Source organism: Psittacula echo, assembly GCF_963264785.1.
Source record: "Psittacula echo genome assembly, chromosome: 4".
Classification (NCBI taxonomy): Eukaryota; Metazoa; Chordata; class Aves; order Psittaciformes; family Psittacidae; genus Psittacula; species Psittacula echo.
Genome location: NC_137738.1, coordinates 122,512,737 through 122,534,776, shown reverse-complemented (window position 1 = coordinate 122,534,776; position 22,040 = coordinate 122,512,737). Strand labels below are relative to the sequence as shown.

At 47.2% G+C, this 22,040-nt stretch overlaps 1 protein-coding gene across 1 annotated transcript in view; it reads right to left on the bottom strand.

Moving 5' to 3' along the window:
- SLC24A3 (solute carrier family 24 member 3) overlaps positions 1-22,040 on the bottom strand; it is a gene marked incomplete at its 5' end in the record, with an annotated part of 169,344 nt that overhangs the window by 8,805 nt on the left and 138,499 nt on the right. Inside the window, 8 exons of the mRNA XM_080614864.1 lie at positions 8,646-8,758; positions 9,642-9,756; positions 11,715-11,881; positions 13,421-13,697; positions 14,180-14,340; positions 17,177-17,322; positions 19,711-19,764; positions 21,436-21,461. Coding sequence (XP_080470990.1) covers positions 8,646-8,758; positions 9,642-9,756; positions 11,715-11,881; positions 13,421-13,697; positions 14,180-14,340; positions 17,177-17,322; positions 19,711-19,764; positions 21,436-21,461 — 1,059 coding nt within the window. The remainder of the gene's footprint in view (positions 1-8,645; positions 8,759-9,641; positions 9,757-11,714; positions 11,882-13,420; positions 13,698-14,179; positions 14,341-17,176; positions 17,323-19,710; positions 19,765-21,435; positions 21,462-22,040) is intronic.

The following is a 22,040-nucleotide window of genomic DNA, read 5'->3' as shown; positions in this document are numbered from 1 at the left end:
AAAAAACTCATTCTCTGTTTAAGAATAGGAAATGCTTCTTTCCCAGGAGAAAACTGTCTGCAGACGAAGCACTCCCTCATACTGCAAGGAGGAAAAATCAACATTCACAAACTCCCCTTTGAGGTTTGGCTTGTATCTAGTGGCTGAAGCAAGCCAGAAGAACACTGTGTTTTGACTAGTCACACATGAAAGGTTTAGAAGTTCAAAGTCTGCTCTGTCTTAATTTGAATTGAGGCAACTCCCTGCTTCTTGTGCAGCAAATGCAAAGCTGCCACCAGCTCCAGCTATTCCCATGAAGCTCCTTCAGGCAATACAGGACAGAGGCTGAAGCTGAACAGCAGAGGAAAAACAATGGAAACTGAATAAAAGTGATTCCATTCGTTAGTTCTTTTCTAGCAGTTGCGGAAGGGAAAATAAGGAGCTACTGCCAAAACCCAAACTGGTTTTGCTCCAGGGTCTAAATATAGAATCATAGAACAGTTAGGGTTGGAAAGGACCTTAAGATCATCCAGTTCCAACCCCCCTAGCATGGGCAGGGACACCTCACACTAAACCATGCCACCCAAGACCTCATCCAACCTGGCCTTGAACACCGCCAAGGATGGAGCATTCACAACCTCCCTGGGCAACCCATTCCAATGCCTCACCACTCTCTCAGTAAAGAATTTCTTCCTTAGATCCAATCTGAACTTCCCCTGTTTAAGTTTTAACCCATTACCCCTTGTCCTGCCATTACAATCTCCAATGAATAGTCCATCCCCAGCATCCTTGTAGGCCCCCTTCAGATAATGGAAGGCTGCTATGAGGTCTCCACGCAGCCTTCTCTTCTCCAGGCTGAACAGCCCCAACTTTCTCAGCCTATCTTCATACAGGAGGTGCTCCAGTCCCCTGATCATCCTCGTGGCCTCCTCTGGACTTGTTCCAACAGTTCCATGTCCTTTTTATGTTGAGGACACCACCAGAACTGCACACAATGCTCCAAGTGAGGTCTCACGAGAGCAGAGGGGCAGGATCACCTCCTTCGACCTGCTGGTCATGCTCCTCTTGATGCAGCCCAGGATACGGTTGCTTTCTGGGCTGTGAGCGCACACTGCAGCCGGCTCATGTTCATTTTCTCATCGACCAACACCCCCAAGTCCTTCTCTGCAGGGCTGCTCTGAATCTCTTCTCTGCCCAACCTGTAGCTGTGCCTGGGATTGCTCCGACCCAGGTGTCGGACCTTGCACTTGGCATGGTTAAACTTCATCAGGTTGGCATCAGCCCACCTCACAAGCGTGTCGAGGTCCCTCTGCATGGCATCCCTTCCCTCCGGCATTTCAACCGAACCACACAGCTTGGTGTCATCGGCAAACTTGCTGAGGGCGCACTCAATCCCACTGTCCATGTCACCGACAAAGATGTTGAACAAGACCGGTCCCAACACCGATCCCTGAGGGACACCACTCGTTACCGGTCTCCAGCCAGACATCGAGTCATTGACCACAACTCTTTGTGTGCAGCCATCCAGCCAGTTCTTTATCCACCGAGTGGTCCACCCATCCAATTGATGTCTCTCCAATTTAGAGACAAGGATGTCATGTGGGACACTGTCGAACGCTTTGCACAAGTCCAGGTAGATGACATCAACTGCTCTGCCCCTGTCCATCAGTTCCGCAGCCCCATCATAGAAGGCCACCAAATTGGTCAGGCAGGATTTCCCCTTAGTGAAGCCATGCTGGCTGTCACCAACCACCTCCTTGTTTTTCATGTGCCTCAGCATGCCTTCCAGGAGAATCTGCTCCAAGAGTTTGCCAGGCACAGAGGTGAGACTGACTGGTCTGTAATTCCCCGGGTCATCCATTTTCCCCTTCTTGAAAATGGGGGTTATATTTCCCTTTTTCCAGTCGTCGGGAACTCCACCTGACTGCCATGATTTTTCAAATATGATGGCCAGTGGCTTAGCAACTTCACTCACCAGCTCCTTCAGGACCCGTGGATGGATTTCATCAGGTCCCATGGACTTGTGCATGTTCAGGTTCTTAAGATGGTCTCAAACCAGATCCTCTCCTACAGTGGGCCCAAGGTCTTCATTCTCACAGCCCCTGTGTCCGCCTTCCAAATATAAGTGAAATTACTTCATTCAGGAATATCAGGGTTATGGTTGGAGAGTACTCCTGCATTGTTAGTAAGGCACCAAGCACTTCTGCTGTAGACACTTCTCCTCTATCTACTACAGTATAATCATCCCAGTATCTGCATCATGAAACCAGGAAGCAAATGCACTCAATACATACAGACTATTCCAGGAAGTTGGAGGGACTAGTTCCTAGCTTCAGCATGCACCTGCTGCTATGCCCATCCATAGCTTTTTGGGATCAGCCAATAAATGAATCCATTAATAGCTGACAAGCTGCATACTGTTGCTGCAGTGATACCAGCACATCAGGTTGCAGACGTTAATGTGACAGCCAGAAAAGAGTGGCTCCCCAGAGCAGGAGGAGGAATAACATCTACAGAAGTGAAGAGTAATGCTGTGGGAAGCAGGGACCCCTGCAGACACTCAGTTACCACCCTGTTGCTACCCTCAACCTTAATGTTTGCCCCTATGAATGGCAGATCCATTGAACCTATCCTCCCTCCTCCCTCAGAGGATTTGAGGTACAGAATGGGCAGGGAACACACACACAGATGTTGGCTGTGAGGATATGAAGGCATGCTTTGTCCTAATATCATAAGATACATCATCCTGTCTTCAAATTAAAACAGTGAACAGCAAACTGGTCAGGGAGCAGCAAAGCAGTGACACTTGCTGTCTCAGTATCTGTTTCTCAAGTGTTCGCTTCCCTCTGGATTCTCTGATGTCTAACATGGCCCACACTGGGGTTACTCCTTCTCTTTCCAGCTGCCTGTTTGCATGAAAGGAATGCAATATCTCTAAGACTTCTACCTTACTGCTGGAGCACCTCTTGTATGAAGACAGGCTGAGAAAGTTGGGGCTGTTCAGCCTGGAGAAGAGAAGGCTGTGTGGTGACCTCAGAGCAGCTTCCAGTGTCTGAAGGGGGCCTACAAGGATGCTGGGGATGGACTCTTCATCAGGGACTGTAGTGACAGGACAAGGGGTGATGGGTTCAAACTGAAACAGGGGAAGTTCAAGTTAGATATAAGGCAGCAGTTCTTTACTGTAAGGGTAGTGAGGCACCGGAATGGGTTGCCCAAGGAAGCTGTGAATGCTCCATCCCTGGCAGTGTTCAAGGCCAGGTTGGATGGAGTCTTGGATGACATGATTTAGTGTGAGGTGTCTAGGAATGCTGGAACTGGATGATCTGAAGGTCTTTTCCAACCCTAACTATTCTATGATTTTATGATTCTATGATTCTAAATTTTGCTGCAACTGGCTGAAGTTACCAGGCAGAGGAGTGATGGACAAAAATGATTATACTCCCAAACGCTGATGTGAACAAATGAACCTGGCCCTTTATCCTTAGGCTAAAAATTCCTTTTCTCTAAAATACTCCTGGCTGATGTCTGGTTTACAGCTTCTCATCCAAAACAAAAAAAACCCCAACTTATTCCAGAGGGAAGCAATTGGATGGAAGCCACAGAGCAAATGTCCTTCCACTCTGGGTTTGCCAGAGCCACTGGGGAAGGACGCTTGCAGGATTAGACAGTCAGCAACATGTCCAGGACTCAGAGCTGGAAGAGACGAGAAAGTAAACTCTTCCAAAGGTCTCTCTAGGTCCAGAGGGATTCTGCTTTTTTCTCCGAAAGTCCTGCTGGCATGCTACATTAGCTGTGGTTGATAACAGAAGGTCAGAGCTGCAGCAGGAGGGTGTACTAGTGACCTCTGAGTAGTGGTAATGGAAGCTCCGGTGGGAAACACAGAGGAAGGCAGAGTTAGTGCCTTGACACTGGGTGTCCAGAAACAACACTGACTATTAAAATAATAAACATATAGTTGGGTTAGAGACTAGACATTGTAGAAACAGAAAGGATCTGCTCTGGAAGCTGCTTGATATTCACTGGATCTGCCTTTCAATGGCAAAAGTGTCAGTGGCCTGGCCCAAACCAAGAGCTATGGGACTGACAACCGAGTTGAAGGCAAAGACTGAGGGCAGAGGAGGACCTTTTCTTTCTTGCACCAACAGTAACATTTTCCTGAAGAAACATTAGATGGTGCATTCTCTGTCTTGGTTTGGACTGACAGTCAGCACTGGAAGGAAGAGAGTAAAAATCCAGTATTGCCCACTGATGATCACACTGAGACACTGGCTTGTGGTAACAGAAAACACAGGGAGGCAGGGTGAAGGCTACTGGAAACCGAAACTGGAAGCCCCATACATGGGTTTTTGCAAAGCACTGCCTGGTGTGCCGGCTTCCTACATCACATCAAGTTCAGGCTGGGACTGTGACTGCCCTGCAGCTTCCACTTGAAGGATACCTACATTTGCAGGAAAATGTTTCATTTAGAGTAGGAAAACAGAAGGCGGCGAACTTCCTTCTTGAAAACAGGTGACAGATGCTACCAAGGTGAAGCCTGAGAAGCAAAAGATGGTTTTCCCTTACTTTCTTGCAGGAAACTAAAACTGAAACATCCATCAGCAATAGGCCTGGGAAAGGGCAGTCCGAAGTGGGAAAGGCACTTAATCAAAATGATTACGATTAGGAGCCCAGCACCAGAACGTGTCTCGAGATTCATAGTTCATTTCCAGTTCTGCCACTTACCTATTGTGTGACCTCCAGCAACTCCATTAGTTTCTCCTTGACAGGTCCTCTCTTGCTCTTTTCCCATCTTATCTACTAGATCACAAGCTGTATTTTTCCCCCTCAGGCACAACCTCACAGACTAAACTTGTTTAAACAAGATGTCCTGATTCTGCATGGGGCTTCCTGTGGTTGCTGCCACACGTATGAGAGAACCACGCAGCAACAGGGGCCTCACTTTCAACGCATTGATGTCTTGCAATCAGCCACAAGCTTGTAGGCTGCATCTCTTCTTAGTTCAAATGAAAACACACCATCTGTAAAATGCGCTCTGCCTACAGGGAGTTTAAGGAAGGCTCAAACAGAAGCTCATCCTACAAAGAGTGCTATAGCAGCTGAAAGCACAATTAGCAGTGAGACTGCTCTTCCTGGGCTGCATCAAAAGGAGTGTGACCAGCAGGTCGAAGGAGGTGATCCTGCCCCTCTACTCTGCTCTCGTGAGACCTCACTTGGAGCATTGTGTGCAGTTCTGGTGTCCTCAACATAAAAAGGACATGGAACTGTTGGAACAAGTCCAGAGGAGGCCACAAGGATGATCAGGGGCTGGAGCACCTCCTGTATGAAGATAGGCTGAGAAAGTTGGGGCTGTTCAGCCTGGAGAAGAGAAGGCTGCGTGGAGACCTCATAGCAGCCTTCCAGTATCTGAAGGGGGCTATAGGGATGCTGGCGAGGGACTATTCATTGGAGACTGTAGTGACAGGATAAGGGGTAAGGGGTTCAAACTTAACGAGGGGAAGTTTAGATTGGATCTAAGGAAGAAATTCTTTACTGAGAGGGTGGTGAGGCACTGGAATGGGTTGCCCAGGGAGGTTGTGAATGCTTCATCCTTGGCGGTGTTCAAGGCCAGGTTGGATGAGGCCTTGGGTGGCATGGTTTAGTGTGGGGTGTCCCCGCCCATGGCAGGGGGGTTGGAACTGGATGATCTTGAGGTCCTTTCCAGCCCTGACTATTCTATGATTCACATTCAGAATGAAACCCTATAAATCTTCTGGTTGGGAGCAGCTGCTTGGCTGGTTAATGTGTGAAGCCACTTTACCGCATGTGCCTGAGAAAGTTCAGAATGGGCACAATCACAGCACACCACACTGCCACACGCATGTGTACACCACTGCCCAGGGGCAACAAGGGGAAAGGGAGCAGCTCCTCTTCTCCATTTCTGGCATGTTGCTGCTCCAGACTCCGGTGGGCAGTTTCCCAGACGTAGTGAAAGAGCCAATTTTACTCTGACTCCTATGAAAAGCAATTCTAACCCTTTTGTACAAGAAGTAAATGAAGAATCTTATGATCACTATTAGAAGGGCCCTGCCTTCAGCCAGGCGGAGGAGAGGAACAACTGGGTTTACCTGACTGTGTCGATCAGATGGGCTGGTACGTCAGTCCCATAGGACTATAAGGCTGTATTAGATACTGGTGCACAGTGTACCCTGATATCATCGAAGGGCAGAACCCATTTCTATTTCTGGAATGACAGGGGGATCCCAACAGCTGCCTGCACTGGAGGCTGAAATCAGCCTAACTGAGAAGGAGTGAGAGAAGCTCTTCATTGTGACTGGTCTAGGGGATCCATGCATCCTTGGCATAGAATATCTCAGGAGAGGGTACTTCTAAGACCCAAAGGCTACTGATGAGCTTTTGGTAGAAATGCCTTGGAGACTGAGGAAATTGAGCAGCTGTCCACCTTGCCTGGTCTCTCAGAGGATCCTTCTGTTATGGGGTTGCTGAAGGTCAAAGAACAACAAGTGCCAATCGTGACCACAACAGTGAACCAGTGGCAATATTGCACCAACCAAGACTCCCTGATTCCCATCCATGAGCTGATCTGTAGATTGGAGAGCCAAGGAGTGATCAGCAGGACCTGCTCACCCATATGGCCTGTGTGAAAGTCTAATGGAGAGCACAGACTATCATGGCCTGAATGAAGTCACACCACCACTGTGTGCTGCCATACCGGACATGCTAGAACTTCAGTACGAACTGGACTCAAAGGCAGTCAAGTGGTATGCCACAACTGATATTGCCAATGCATTTTTCACAGTCCCTCTGGCAGTGGAGTGCAGGCCAGTTTGCTTTTACTTGGAGGGGCATCCAGTACACTTGGAATCGACTGTCCCAGGGTGGAAACACAGCCCTACCATCTGCCATGGACTGATCCAGACTGCACTGGAACAGGGGCAAGCTTCATACATTGATGACATTACTGTGTGGGGCAAAGAAGTTTTTGAGAAAGAGAAGAAAATAATCCAAATCCTTCCAAAGGCTGGTTTTGCCATAAAACAAAGAAAGGTCAAAGGACCTGCACAGGAGATCCAGTTTTGGGAAATAAAATACAAAGATGGACATCATCAGATGCCAACGGATGTGATCAGTGAGATAACAGCAATGCCTCCATCAACTAGCAAGAAAGAAACACAAGCTTTCTGTCGTGGTTTAAACCCAGGCCGTAAATCAGAACCACGAAGTCCACTTCCCCCCCCCCCACCTTTCTTCCCCCTGCTTCTGGAGGGACGGGGAGGAGAATCGAAAGAATTCGCACAGTGCTGCAGCAGCTACTAAGAAGAAGAAAAAACGACTGCTGCTGCTGAACCCAGGACACTTTCTTAGGTGTTCTGGGTTTTTGGAGAACGCACATCCCAAAATACAGTCTGGTTGTATTAGAGGGTTGTGCTGATGTTCAGAGGCACCTGGACTTGCTGGAAAAATGCACAGCCAGAAAACGCTGGGGCTGACGAGCTGAAAAGCAGTTTGGCAGAGAAAGACCTGCTGATCCTGGTGAGACATGAAGCTGAAGTCCGCAATGCACCCTTGTGGCATGGAGCACCAACAGCATCCTGGGCTACATTAGGAGAAGCATTTCCAGCAGGTAGAGAGAGGTGATTTTTCTCTACTCAGTACTGGTGAGACTCATTTTGAGTGCTTGGTTCAGTTCTGGGCTCCTCAGTAGAAGGAAGATACAGACTTCCTAGAGAGAGCCCAGTGAAGGCCCGCAAGGATGATTTAAGTGACTGCAGCATCTGACATATAAACGGAGGCTGCACGAGCTGGGACTGCTCAGCCCGCAGAAGATTCAGGGGGATCTTATCAGTTATGTAGCCTCCATCCTTGGAGGTATTCAATACACAACTGAACGTGGTCCTAAGCACTCTGCTCTAGCTGACCCTGCTTTGAGCAGGTTTGGGGACTACACGATCTCTGGAGGTACTTGCCAACCTCAACAATTCTGTCATTCTCGTCTTTTAACTTTACACTGACTCAGTGATTATAGTCAAGATTTTTCCTCTGTCCTACAAGGCTGTCTGAGTGGTGTCCAGCTAACAGCAATAGCAACAGTGACTTCCCTATAGGACTTCATGGCATCTCCTGTTCTTCCTTCTCTGAAGGGAGCTTGCAACTTTTGGGGTGGAGCGCTTATAATCTGAGAAGTAAAGGATGGTTTCAGTGGTGTTGGGTGGTTTTTCTCAAACAGGAAAGCTCTGCAGTGTTTCCTGATGTTGGTTATGCTCTGAAATATCCAGCTGTTTAACAGTTTCCTCCACCTTCCAGTTTAGTAATGCTAGAATTTTTCTTACCCAGCACCTTACAGGTCTGCTCTGTCCTTTAGTTTCCACCTCTGTGTTTATCCCCTCTGGCTTATTAGAAACACGATCATTCTTCTTATTTGGAATATATTCAAGTGCATGAAAATGCAGTATACTTTAGTGAGTTACCTTATTTAAGGAAGAAATGGAAGTACTTTGTGCTCCAAAGGATGTGGAATGTCCACTGACAATTAATTGCTTGTCAAATCGTAAAAGAGCAAAACTAGTTGTTTCTTCAAATCCAATCCAATTTTTTACTTCCCCCCCATCTGTTTTATAAATAAATAATTAAGAAATAAAAAAAATCATGTGAACAAATGTAGGACTTACGTATGATCCATAATTCACTGCTAGGGTCTGCAAAGCCCACGGGAGGCCTAGGCCAATTAAAATATCAAACACATTGCTTCCGATGGAGTTAGACACGGCCATATCCCCCATACCTGCAGGAATGGAAACCACATTCAGTCAGACAGGCCCCAGAAAAGTCTTTCAGCTTTTAAACAGAAATACATTCACCTGAGCTACTTGAGACAATTTCCACAGATTAAGGCGAAGAGTTAAGGGAGATTACCCTCACCCCATCTCTTCCCTTTCCTCTTTGCCCTCCCCATCATACAAGTCCAGTGGGGTTTAAGGGGCTGGATCCATCTTCTAGATCATCTGAGAACTTCCTTCAGCTAATGCTCTGCTGCTGTGGGGACCCCTGGTCACTGGCTGTGCCAGTTGTGACCTGCCAATACTCTGGCGCCATGCTCAGTGTGGCTCTTGATGCTTTGCTGTAACCATGGCACACAAGTTTCTACATTGGACTGATCAGATTAGGTCTTCAGGTAGTCTGTTACGTAGATGGTTATTTCAAGAAGAGCCCTTGTTTTTGCTCCTCAAAGCAGAACTGACAACTTTCTATTTCTGTTAAAACACCTGGTGCTGGAGTCACTGGGACTGAGGGAACATTCCTTAAAAACAGTAGGATCTTCCAGTCCGTATGACCGTGAAGAAAAGCTGGGAAGTGACCTGAATGACCCTTATGCCATATTCTAAACAATTCTGTATGGACTGTATTTAAATGAAGAAACACATTGTGACTTCTGGGGAAGGCCTGAAGTTGACAACAGTACTAGAACGTGTTCCATACTATCATTAAGAACCTGTTAGCTGCTTTTCAACAGCTAAACATTTCCTTCGTTGTTCTTGTTTTAAATTTCAGCATCAGAAAAGGGCTCTATATGTTATCACATTCAGGACACATCTGTGCTACTTAAAGAGGAAGAGGGCAAAAGGAAACATTTTCATAGCAGTATGACATCTCTGTGATGAACCTACCTTGCCTTGCTACGATAAGGCTTGCCATGCAGTCTGGCACACTGGTTCCAGCTGCCAAGAAAGTGATACCCATGATCACATCTGGAATTCCCAGTGTGTAGCCAATGATTGTCACCTAAGGAGAGGAAATATACTGTCAAGCTGTTTACAAGAACTAAAATCAGAGACCAGCTTGGCCCAATTCCTAGTGGGAGAGAGAACATACATTTAATTTCTTCTTTCCTTTGCTATGCAGTCTATGATGAATTGGTGCTCTTCAAAATGATTACTATTATTAAATTTAGATGCCCATTTTCTATTAGCTACACTTAATTGCTCTTCTCTTCTCAACTCTTTGCAGCACATTCCAAGAAATGTGAACCGTATTTTAGAAGCAGCACAGTGACCCTGTGGGCTCTGGTATTTCAGCTATGGAAAGCTGGGATAGCTTTTTTGTTGAATAATACCTCATCCTCACAGATGAAAAGCAGAATAAAACCAGTAACTTTCCATTTCTTGCTCAGGGTAACATGGATTATTGAAAACAAAACAGAAACACCTCTTCCGTAACTGCTTTGATTAGTTTGCAGGGAAAAGCCTGGCATTTATTTTTGCATTTAGTACAAGAATGAACTTTGAAGGCAGTGAAGATTTTTTCACTGCCTTTGCCTTCCCAGCAAGAAAGCAGTGGCCAGGGCTTTAGTGAGGCATTCCTATGCTTTTTGGATCCCATGCAGAGACAGATCATGAATTGTGCACTCCATCACAAGCGCAGCAGCACAAAACCAGGCTTTCCTTCCTAGACTCTCTCCTGATGCCAATCGTTGTCCAATTCTGCTTAAGAGTAGACTGCTCTAAAAGAAACACAATCCATGCTGCAGTACTACTGTAATCCTAATGAGGACAACTTACACTTTTCACCTACATATATCATGTAAGGAGGCCTGAGTCAAGCTAAAAGGCTCAGTGACCCAGCCAGTGCATGAACTCTTCTGTGAACAGGCCAACTATGTCTGGATTTCCTTGTGTTCACTTTTATTTATCTCCTTCCACCTTCAGGACAGTGAGGTAGAATTCAGTTCCTGTTGACTAAAGGAGTTGTGCAAGAATCTGGCTGAATGTGACACTTTTGTTCAAAACTTGTGTTTTGAGTTCAGTGTCATCATTCACAACTCTGTCTCTCAAGCTTGCTTGCTCCAAGAAAATAAAGAGCTATTGAGGCCAGATTCTTAGTTGCATCAGGGCCTCTTTACACTGCCCTGAACAAGAAGGAGGTGTTAAACTGGTGCAAGTATAATATTGTCTCATGTTAAAGAATCTGCGTGAAATTCCAGCCCTGAATAAAGTTCAAGGGTTATGGCTACTGGCCTCTAATTTTCTTCTCTGCGAGTGGACTGGTCTAATACAAACTGAAGCAGACTTAAGGTTTCTCATCTAAAAAGTCAGCTATGTAGAACTTTCTACACATTTCTCTAAGCTGATGTCCTGGGTTCAGCAGTAGCGGTCATTTTGCTCCTTCTTAGTAGCTGGTGCAGTGCTGTGTATTTGACTTTCAGCCTGGAAACAACGCTGATAACACCGATGTTTTTAGCTGTTGGCAAGTATGTTTACTCTGACCAAGGACTTTCTCAGTCTCATGCTTTGCCAGGGAGGAGGGGAAGACGGGAGGAAGCAGAGACAGGACACCTGACCCAAACTAGCCAAAGAGGTATTCCATACCACAGCACATCATGCCCAGTATATAAACTGGGGGCAGTTATCCAGAAGGGCTAGATCGCTGCTCAGGTCGGGCTGGGTAATGGGTCAGTGGGTTCTCTCCCCTTGTTATTTCCCTTATCATTACTATTATTGGTGGTAGCAGCAGTGATTTGTGTTATACCTTAGTTACTGGACTGCTCTTGTCTCAGCCCATGGGAGTTACATTCTTTCGATTCTCCTCCCCATCCCTCAGGGAGCGAGGGGAGGAAGAAGCAGGGGGAGCGAGCGAGCGGCTGCCTGGTTCTGAGTTACCGGCTGGGCTAAACCACAAGAGCTGACAAAACCACCTTCTGTTGCCTCTTCCAGGCTGCGGTTTCTGCTTTAGTTGGTACATACCATCCACACCATCATGTATGAGAAAGCTGCAATCCAGAGCGTAGAAGAAGCAAAGGTAACCATGAACCATTTTTCCAAGTGGGGTTTGTTGCAGTTGGGAACTGTGAAGTACAGGACAAAACTCAATGGCCATGTGAAAAGCCACTTCAAGATTTCTATCTTGCCAGCTGTAAAACATAAAAAGGGAAACAATCACAATACTAGTCTGTTTCAGTCCAGAATGTAATTATGTTGTTAATATTAGCAAGCAAGATGCCAGGGACACCTCAGCCTAACTGCCATCCAAATGACGAGACAAGACATTGCTTGTTTGGAAAATCATGGTGTGACAGCAGAGATGAGAGGACAGAGAGGGGCACAAGGAAGGAGTGTGAAGTGCCTCTCTCACAGCAATGGGTCAGAGCACATATACCCTCCCTGGGTCAAGTTCTTACAGGTACCACATAAAAACAGATTCTAGAAAGAGAACTGACCCATCTTCAACCACCTAAGATGGAGCCAGGCCCTTCACAGAAATGCACAAGGAAATTTTAAGAGCCAACGGACTCAGCCTGCGATAAGGGGAATTCAGAATAGATGTTACTTTAAGTTGTGCATTCTCTTTTTGTCCTATCATGAGGGTGGTCAAACACACTGGAACAGGTACCCAGAAAGATTCTGGGATCTACACCCTTACAGATAATCAAAACTCAACTGGACACAGCCTTTGGCAACCTCCTCTGAGCAGGGGTTTGAAACAGAGATCTCCAGAGGCCCATGCCAACCTTTCCCATACTATGAATCCAGTGTCATGGTTCCTCATATTTCCATAATTACTGTCTTCAAGACTCAGGTTTTTTCCTTACTCGAACTACAGGTATGCTGTTTGAGTGAGGAGATCTGAAGTTCCCCAAAACTATCTCACCTGTAAAGGGCAGGACCAGTCCCTACAGTATTCTGCAACACAGCAGATCTTGCCAGCTCTGGCGACTGTGAACTCAAGGCAGGACAGGGATACATTATAATCATCCTGGGACTAGAGCCCTGATGGGGTAAGAGGAAATTGGCAAAAGATGTCCATCCTGCTGGCGCAGTGCTCAGCAACCTGAAGCACATGTGGTTGTTCACAAGTCATGAAGCTGTTCTGACTTTCTAAGCTCTTCAGAAAGAGCGAGAAGACATTGGGCATGCTTAGGTAACAGCAGGAAGCAGAGGCGCTCAGGACCTTCTTCTGTCTCTGCTCCACACCAGCACCACTACTGCCCTGTCTCCATTAGCACTGCATCTTATCACTGAGGTAAGATCACTCCTCATTTCCCAGGGATGGCTCAAATGCAGACGCATCTGACCTGCATTCAAGCGGCCCCACCATCCTCAGCTTCCTCCGCAGTCAGCAGAGAAGACTGGTCTCTCCAGAGGGTGACCCAGGTTTTGGGGCAGGAACCAACCCGTGGAAATTGCCTCTCCCCTCTGACTGCAATAGCAGTGCCAGGCCAACGCATGACCTGCAGCAAAGGTGTGTCCAAGCCCAGCAGTCTGCGTCCTGAGAAGTTCCTGCTGCTTCCCAGTTCCTCTCATCTTTTACCTGTGAACAGGAACTATACTGTGAGGTGCAGGCTGATGGGAGCGACCTGAAAATTCTGCCTCAACACACATCCATGATGCTTTCTGGCACACTCAAATCAAGTTTTGCTTTCTGGAACAACACAAACCCAGGAGCTTCTTACTGGGTAGGTCAAAAGGTGTGTATGGCCCTTCATGGTCATCATCATCATCATCTTCTTCCTCTTCCTCATCGTTTTCGTTGTTGTCGTTATCCTCATTCTCGTTCTCGGTCTCATTCCCAGCCTCAGCCATGTCTTCATCCCGCCGTGTGCCATTCACACCCCGCTCGCCAGAGTTGCTGGGACCTGTTCCATTCTCGACCACATGCTTGATAGGTATTTTGATTGCTACCTCTGACTCGCCATTGGTGTACGTCCTGCTGTTGATCAGCCTTTGTCTCTGTAAACACAGGCACAAATTCTTGCTGAAAGCCACATTTGTTTTTTTACATTTAAAGCACTGGTTGCTTGCAGATGACCAGAGAAATCTCACATATACAACTTTTATAGGAGAAGGGCCAGTGGCTGTAGAATTGACTTCAGGAGTACTCTAAGACCAGGGTCAGACTAAGTGCAAACTCAGTAGAGTACCCTATTATTAAATAAGTGCAAGCGGTAGTAATGCCAGATCAACGCAGGGAGCACCTCCTGTGAGCAAGAGCCACAGGTAACACAGCCACGTAATAACTTGAAACGGTCTCTGTTAAAACCTGCGTGTGGACAGAAAGCAAGGGATGATCTAGTAAAGTCAGTGTCAGAAGGATAAGGACTGGGAAAATGCTATCAGGGATCCAGAATAAACACCAGAGTTCCATTTTGACCTAAACACTGCTACAGGAAAAGGCAAATTCAGAAGGAGAAGGGGGGAGATAAAAGACATACCTCATTTATCAACATGCGGCTAGCCATGGAGAGACGTGTTTTGGGAGGGAAGTGGCTGGTTATCATGATCCGGAGCCCAGCCTCAGAAAAGGAAAGCTGGTGTGGGTAGGCAGACAGCAGCTCATCCACCATGATCACTGACGCTTTACGGTGGAAGTTTCCTGCAGCCAAGGAACAAAGAGAACATGAGGTGGTCTTATAGCCTCATAGTCTCATCTTATAGTCTCCCTCTGCCCTACGTGGCTCACAGAAGAATAAACCTGTGGGTTCCACAGGTCCTTTGTAAAAACCATTCCTTTAGCTACCACCATTCAAATTATGTCTCCCCTGTCCTTAATTTCTGTCTTTACGTGTCCTACATTTCTGTTCTTAGACTAACCACCAATACGGTGTCCCTACTCATGCTCATTACAGAAAATTAAATCTGCTCTGCGCAGCTCATTACAGGCCTGCGTTAGGCAGATTGCCACTTCCACAGCAGCTACTCCATCAAAGTAGAAATGGTGCTGAGGAAAAGCTGCATTAATTCCACTGCTACGATCTGCACTTCTGTGAGGATACTGGCCTCACCCACCATTAACTGTACACAGGGGTGAGGAAATTGTCCCTGGGAGGTACTAATGCAAATGAAAAGCAGGTTCCTGCATTCTGGGCTTGCAGCTCATGGCTGCGAAGTGCCACCAAACCTGGCAGCAAGTGCATGTGGCAGTCCCTGGGGTGTGACCCATTGTGGAAGAGCAAAGGAACAAGGAGGCAGGGCACACTACCTGGACTGAGCTCCAACTGGGGCACAGTGCCAGTGTCCATCCTCTCTGTGCATGGATGCTGCCTCAGACTGTGAACTCTGGGCCAGGACTGGGACTTGGCAGCAGGGAGACCAGAGGTCTTCCCTGACTCATCTCTGCTTCGGTTTATGAAAATCAGTGCTGAACACTGGCAACTGTTTCATGGCATTACTAGTTATGACCATCACTGTTACTCTTGCAGAAGAGTATCTCCTAGGCCTTAGTGTCACTTGTTTTTCCTGACAGAGAAGGTTCATGGATTGGGACAGATAAGTGAGGTCACTCATATTTAAATAAAAAATATCAAACCAGCCAGATAGCTTTTTCTTGTGACTCCTTCCACACTGGAATTTTCTCCACAGCCCCTGGGGGAACTGCCCCAAACACAGAAATCCCACTGTCTGATCCTTTTTGGTCCTCTTTTCAGAAAATGCCTCAGAAAAATGGTAGCATATGAAAGCCTCAGCAACCTGCTGCAATGAGTGCTGCTGTGACCCCACATACCGGAAAAACTTCTTTACTGTGAGAGTGACAGAGCACTGGAACAGGTTGCCCAGGGGGGTTGTGGAGTCTCCTACGTTGGAGATATTCAAGGCCCGGCTGGACAAGCTCCTGTGTGATGTACTCTAGGTTACCCTGCTCTTGCAGGGGGGTTGGACTAGATGATCTTTTGAGGTCCCTTCCAACCCTCGGGATTCTGTTATTCTGTGTGCCTGGCCGGACCTCTGGTGGCCCACTGCCAAGGAAATACAGGAACAATGTGCAGGAAAATGAAGCAATTCCTTCATCTTCCTTCCTCAGCCAGTTTGAGCAACCACAAATGTCCAAACCAGAAAGTCACCAGCAGCTGAGCAGCATCACACAGAGACAGATCCTGGGCAGATTCACACCAAATCCCAGTCAGAACCGCCTCGTTTGTGCATAACCCTGAGGCCAGCAGGTGAACCTGGATGACTAAGGCCTGAGTTCATGCTTACTGAGTTTTATCAGCCTTACTTTACTGGTACAGCGTGAAGTCATCTGGTCAGCACAGTTTTGCTATTCAGAGCCTCAGGCTACAGAGAGCTGTAGTTCGCATAAAAGCAGCTTCCCCAAATCAGAGCACACAGCACTCACAAAAGCCTTTCCTCAGCAACAGGGCAGTAACAGGACAGCTGGCCTCTGGTAGACTCAAAGGGTTTGACGTCAGTACATAAACCTCTCTACATTTCATGTTGGGTTGTTTAGTGCATTCAAAGTCTTTCACTCACTCTTCGCAGGAAGAGAGGCCTATATTTGTCTAGGGTTTGTTGGTTTTTTTCAGTCCAGCAAAACAAAAAGGGCAGCCCATCTGCAGCCAGCAACCAGAACTGCTTTAGACAAGCCAGAGCTCCTTCTCAGGGTAAACCAGTGTCTGGGTGGGGTGATGTTATTCCTGAGGATAGGAACATGTAAATCCCAAGCAGTTACATGCTTGTTGACTGTTGCACAGATAAAGTAATTATCGTCTGTAAACACAGTTTATACATGCTTGCAAATACACACACTGAGCTACTGCTGCTGAGTATGGAGTGGGAGATGCTGTTTTCTTTAAGCTGAAGAAATACAATACATACATCATTTTCATACACAATTGTGACTGAAGGCAAATGGGGAAGCACATTTCAGCCAAAGTGAAATCCACATTAAAGATCATGGAAAAGTTTTGAACATTCAGAACAGCACATGCAGTACGAGCACACTACCTTGACCAATACAGTTCTCACCCTGCCTTCACTGGGGGGAATGTGTACACCAGTATAAGCAGGGTGTTTTTCCCTGCTCAGTTTTTGTTGCCTTGGAATAGAGTTAAATTAACTGAGGCACTAGGGGTAAATGGGCATCTTCAGTGCAGAATAACAGCGCCCACAAGAAGACTCACAATGGCATGGCTATGAGGATCTAAAGAAGCAGTCCCTGGGCAAGTCAGGCTTGAAGCTGGAGGAGTCCTTCCAGCCAGGCACTTGTCCACTGCCAGGAATTACACAGAGGAGGCCTGAGCTGCTTCCAGGATGTGGCAGCTGGGGTGACCACACTGCACCCCCAGGCACAGGAGCCATGGCCATCTGGCAGGGGCATTACAGAAGGACCCTGCCTGTTCCATGGCTGGTAAGACAGCAGCAGCCCACACCCCATGACTAGCAGACGAACGTGTGAACACTTGAGAATGATGCAAGCAAGCAGGGTGACTTACTGGAACAGTTACCTTTCTTTAGTAATACCACTGTGGCATCGCAGTTGCTGTTATCATCCATTTCTGTGTTATTTGCTAAACCATTCACCATATTTGCCGAGTTTTTTGTCTTCCTTTCGAAGCAGTGATGTATGGTTGAGTTGTACCTGTACAAATGAAACAAACTCTAGATAGACCTTTGCTGCTTCTGTGTGGATTTCTTGACACCCTTCCTTTCCTAGACTTACATACAGTGCGATTCAACTAAGGAAGGGAAGAAAATCCCTTTGGTTTGGAATCCAGCCACAATATGGCTATGATGCAATTTCTCCATACCCAGAAGGCTATGAAAAATACAAGACAGGAATCTGGAATGACATGCATGATTCTGCGCTATGTGCAATTAACATTCTGTATAGCAAGTAAGGATTACTTGTCACCATCCACGTTTTTTTTTATCACGCAATCACACTGACCACGAGCGCTGTTTCACCTGTGACCCACGCCAGGAACACAACACGTGCTAAGTTCTGCCTCCAGTCTGGGGTGAAAAAAATTAAAATAATTTCTTATTTGATTTCGAGTAGCCAGGCGCTGACAGGAACATGAGCCAAGATCTCACCATGACACTCAAAGGCAATGGCAGACCACTGTGAACACCTGGACGACAGGCCAACAACCACCCTAGCTATAACCAAACAGGTCTGAAACATCTGCTCACACTACAGCATTGCTTTCAGAAAAAGAATCCATTCTTGATTCAGACATTACAACTGGTTTGCTGGTCCATTCATTGCTGCAAGGGTGAAGCTACCCTCTAGGTTAAAGAAAAAGTTTCTACTTACGAGAAGTGAGATGAATTCTGCCTCGTGTTCCCTTCAGCCGAGCCTGGGTGTTCTGCTGTTCTTACTGAGAATTGCTCTCTCAATATTTACTTTATTCATCATTTCAAAACAAATCTCAACTCTGACTTGTTGAGACAAGGGCCACTGGTGTGCTTGGCAGATGGTAGATTTTGCTGAATGTTCCAGTTTAAATTTGGGTTTCCTTTCCACTGGCTTTTAAAACCAAGGCAGGAAATGGGGAACCTAACAGCAGAGCAGACTAACTTTGCTAGCATGGATTTGTGTGAAAGAAGTTACATAGGTCAGATGCTCAGAAAATAAATGCTGATTGTGCTGCAGTTTTATCATGGGTCTCCATGAAAGCAAGAACAAATCGGTGTGGAGGTCTGCACCCATAAAGAGTAGACTGGAATCCCTCATGGTTTTATTTCTGAGGAGGGATGTTAAAGCGAAATCAGAAGAGGCTGCTTTGGGAGGACCCAGAGGTGGACTTGGTTCCCTGCTCTGTCACAGACTTGCTGCATTAGCTTTGGTCAGTTCACACAGGGCAAGAGCCGCAAAGCATAGTATTGTTTGGGGAGGAAAAGACCTTTAAGATCATCAGGTCTGACTTAACCCTGCACTGCCAAGGCCACCACTAAACCATGTTTCTGAGTGTCACACCTGCAGGTCTTTTAAATACCTCCAGGGACAGTGGCTCCAGCACTGCCTTGGGCAGCCTGTTCCAATACTTGATCACCCTTGTGGTGAAGAAGTTTCTAATCTCCAGTCTAAACCTCCCCTCCCACCCCTTGAGGCCAATTTCCTCTTGTCCTATCACTTATTACTTGGAAGAAGAGACCGACTCCACCTCACTACAGGTACTTTCAGGCAGCTGTAGAGAGCGGTAAGTGCCCCCTGAGCCTTCTCTTCTTCAGACTGAACCCCCCAGGTCCCTCAGCCGTTCCCCATCACATTTGTGCTCCAGGCCCTGCACCAGCTCTGTTGTCCATCTCTGGCCCTGCTCCAGCACCTCAGTGTCCCAGAACTGAACACAGGATTTGAGGCGCGGCCGCACCAGTGCCCAGCGCATAGGGACAAACACTGCCCTGGTCCTGCTGCCACACTGGTGCTGATACAGGCCAGGATGCTGGTGGCTTCTTGGCTGCCTGGGCACAAGGTGCTCATGTTCAGCTGCCTGTTGACTACCACCCCAGGTCCTTTTTCACGAGCTTTCCAGTCACTCTGCCCCAAGCCTGAAGCGTTGCTGATAAATGATGGGAAGTGGCTTGGGGAGCACTTCCACCACCTCCCTCAGCACCCCACGGTGAATCCCACCTGGCCCCATAGACTTGTCTAAAAGGTATAGCAGGTCACTGACCATTTCCCAACTATGTCTTAGTTTTCCTGCTGTGTAGTAGCTTCCAGCTCCTGTCTGTTGCCAGAGCTGCATGCACTGGTGTAGGCCTTCAGATGCCCAATCTTTGGAGCTGTACTATGGGGACAAACAGCCCCTTCCTGCCTCACCAGGATAAATTAGAGATAACTACATGACAAGGCAAAGTGCTTTAACCTCTGCTACTGGAGGTGTTGCTGGTGTGCAAGCAGCGTAAGCCCATGAACGCACTGCCCAAAGCCTGCGGCTCTCTTTAATTACCTTTGCAACCTTTGGAAAAGCTCTGGAGGAGGGAGCCTCACAATCTAAACAAGCAGAGGGTGCATTTGACTTACTTCATGATAACGATGTAGATGACATACATCAGCACCAAGACTAAGGACTCCCACCTGCAAACAAGAGTGACACAGAAAATACATCAGAGCAGGGCACAGCAGTCAGCTGCCCAAGTTCAGCCATTCCCCTACTTATCACATCAAGGCTTGACCCTCTTGGGCTGTCTTAACACACCACTAGAAAAGGGTATGTGTAAAGAGATGGCTCACACACACCCGTGAGACGCCTCCTTTGTGTTCTTGGCTTCTGCTCTAGCTTTACTTGGCCAAGTCAACCTGTCAGCTAAGAACAAGTGACTCAACCCCGAAGTTCAGTGAACAAATCACACACCTGAGGAACACAAACATTTCTGTAAGGACAATACCTGTGGGCGCTGTGGCAAGAGAGGGGAGAAGGCATCCTGCCCTGCCTGCATCGGTGTAAAGCAGGTTGTTGGGCTTCTGGAGCATGCTAAAGCACATTGATCATGCCGAGACAAAGCGAACAAGCGCTGGCTACTCTTTCACTACTGCTGCTGTGTAACCACTGAGAACGCAGCAGGCAGCAGTTCAAACTGCTGATTAGATGCTGGTGGGTTTTCCTCCACTGTTTCTGTGTCAAACTAATGAAATGTATATGAAAACAAAATACAGTATGACTTTTAAAACTTGTTTCTAGGTAATCTTTTTCATTGATCAAAATGCTGTATTCTGTACAGTTCCTTATGGCAAACTGCTAGTCCTTGTGGAAATCATCCATTATCAGACTGCTATATACTAAAACTCACGGGCCATTTTCTCTTTAAGGATTTTGAGACATTGCACTAATCATATCAATATTTCTTTCCCTGATCCTGGCAGTTCAACACTCAGCTTCCACATTGACGTGTCTTAGTTGAAGGGCACAGTCTACTACAATTGTAGGGCCTCGAGTCAATCTTAGTTAAGAAAACAAAACAAAGCAAAGGAAAACAAGCAATTGCAAAACTCTGCTTCAGAAATGTTCCTCTGAAAGGAAACATAATCCCTGGCAAGAACACGTTTAACAAAACATGCAACCCCTAAAGCCTGACTCCCTCTAGTGCTTGCAAAGTTATACTGGCCGAGAGTGAAATCAAAGCTGCCACTGCCACTCTACAAGCCCTTAGAGGTGCTGCAAACAAAGCCATGAAAGCAAAACAACTGAAAGTACACTTCTGAAAGTGTCTGAAACCCTCCAAGCCTACCATACCTACTGCAGAACATTTAAGCACGTTCATGGGGATATTAACATTCATATATTTCTTTATTTAAACTGGTCATTTGCTCGTTAATATTGCCTTTGGAGCTTTTTTTTTTTTAAAAAAATAAATGCTAGATTATTAAAAGTCCAACTACTGGAACACACATTTATTGACTGCTTGGGCAGCTCTGTATATTCCCAGGTGCCTGACATCCATGGCACACTGGCACCTAAGCATCAGCCTCTGCCTCTGCATTCCTGGGCTGCTGCAAGGCGGGCAGAGGGCACCAACTGCTGCCACTGTATGGGGAATTTTGAGTGACATGCTCCCAGGCTTTCCTCCCTGGCTCAGAAAATGAATTATTCTGGCCCATCCTGTGCTGAGGTTTCTCACGCAGCAGGAAACTGCTTCCTGAATCACTCTGCAGAGCTTTTCAGCTTCCCCCTCCTCTTCTGATGAGCTCTACTTATTGCAGGATTTTGTGGTACAACGAGAAATATGAAAAGAAAAGGGATTCACTTACCAGGAAACCTTTTCGTCATAAATAAACTGTGGAGAAAAGGTTTAAGAACAGGCATGTTATACACAAAATCACAGCTGAAAACAGCTCATCACCTGAGCAAGGGACAGAGCAGGCAGAGCAACCAAGGGCTCAGGGCAATGGGATCATGCTCTGGTCTAGTTTGGTACTGCCCTCCTGCCCCACCCTTAGCTTCTCTCACCTAGCAAAGGCAGGCAGGTTCTCCTTCCCAAACCCCAGGAGGTCCTTGTGGACCTGGGGCTATTGCAGCAGGGATGCAGAAGTGAGTCAGGGAAGGGCTGCACCTCGGACCCACGGGCTGGGCTCTGACACGGGCTCTTTCCCGGACCTGCTCCCGATGGTGACCGGGCGCTCAGCACACAAATGTACCGGCGGCTCCAGAGCTGCTCCTGCACATCCTGCCTCAAACCGGCCCCATGCAGTGTTTCCTGACACTGACTGACCCCTGCCCCAGGCTCCTCACACTGATCCTAACCCCTGCCCCACGCTCCTCACACCGACCCTGACCGCTCGCCCCGCACTGTGGCACGTGTGCGATGGGTGGTGATGCTTTCGGAACAGCTCTGCACACACTGCCAGGAGGAAGG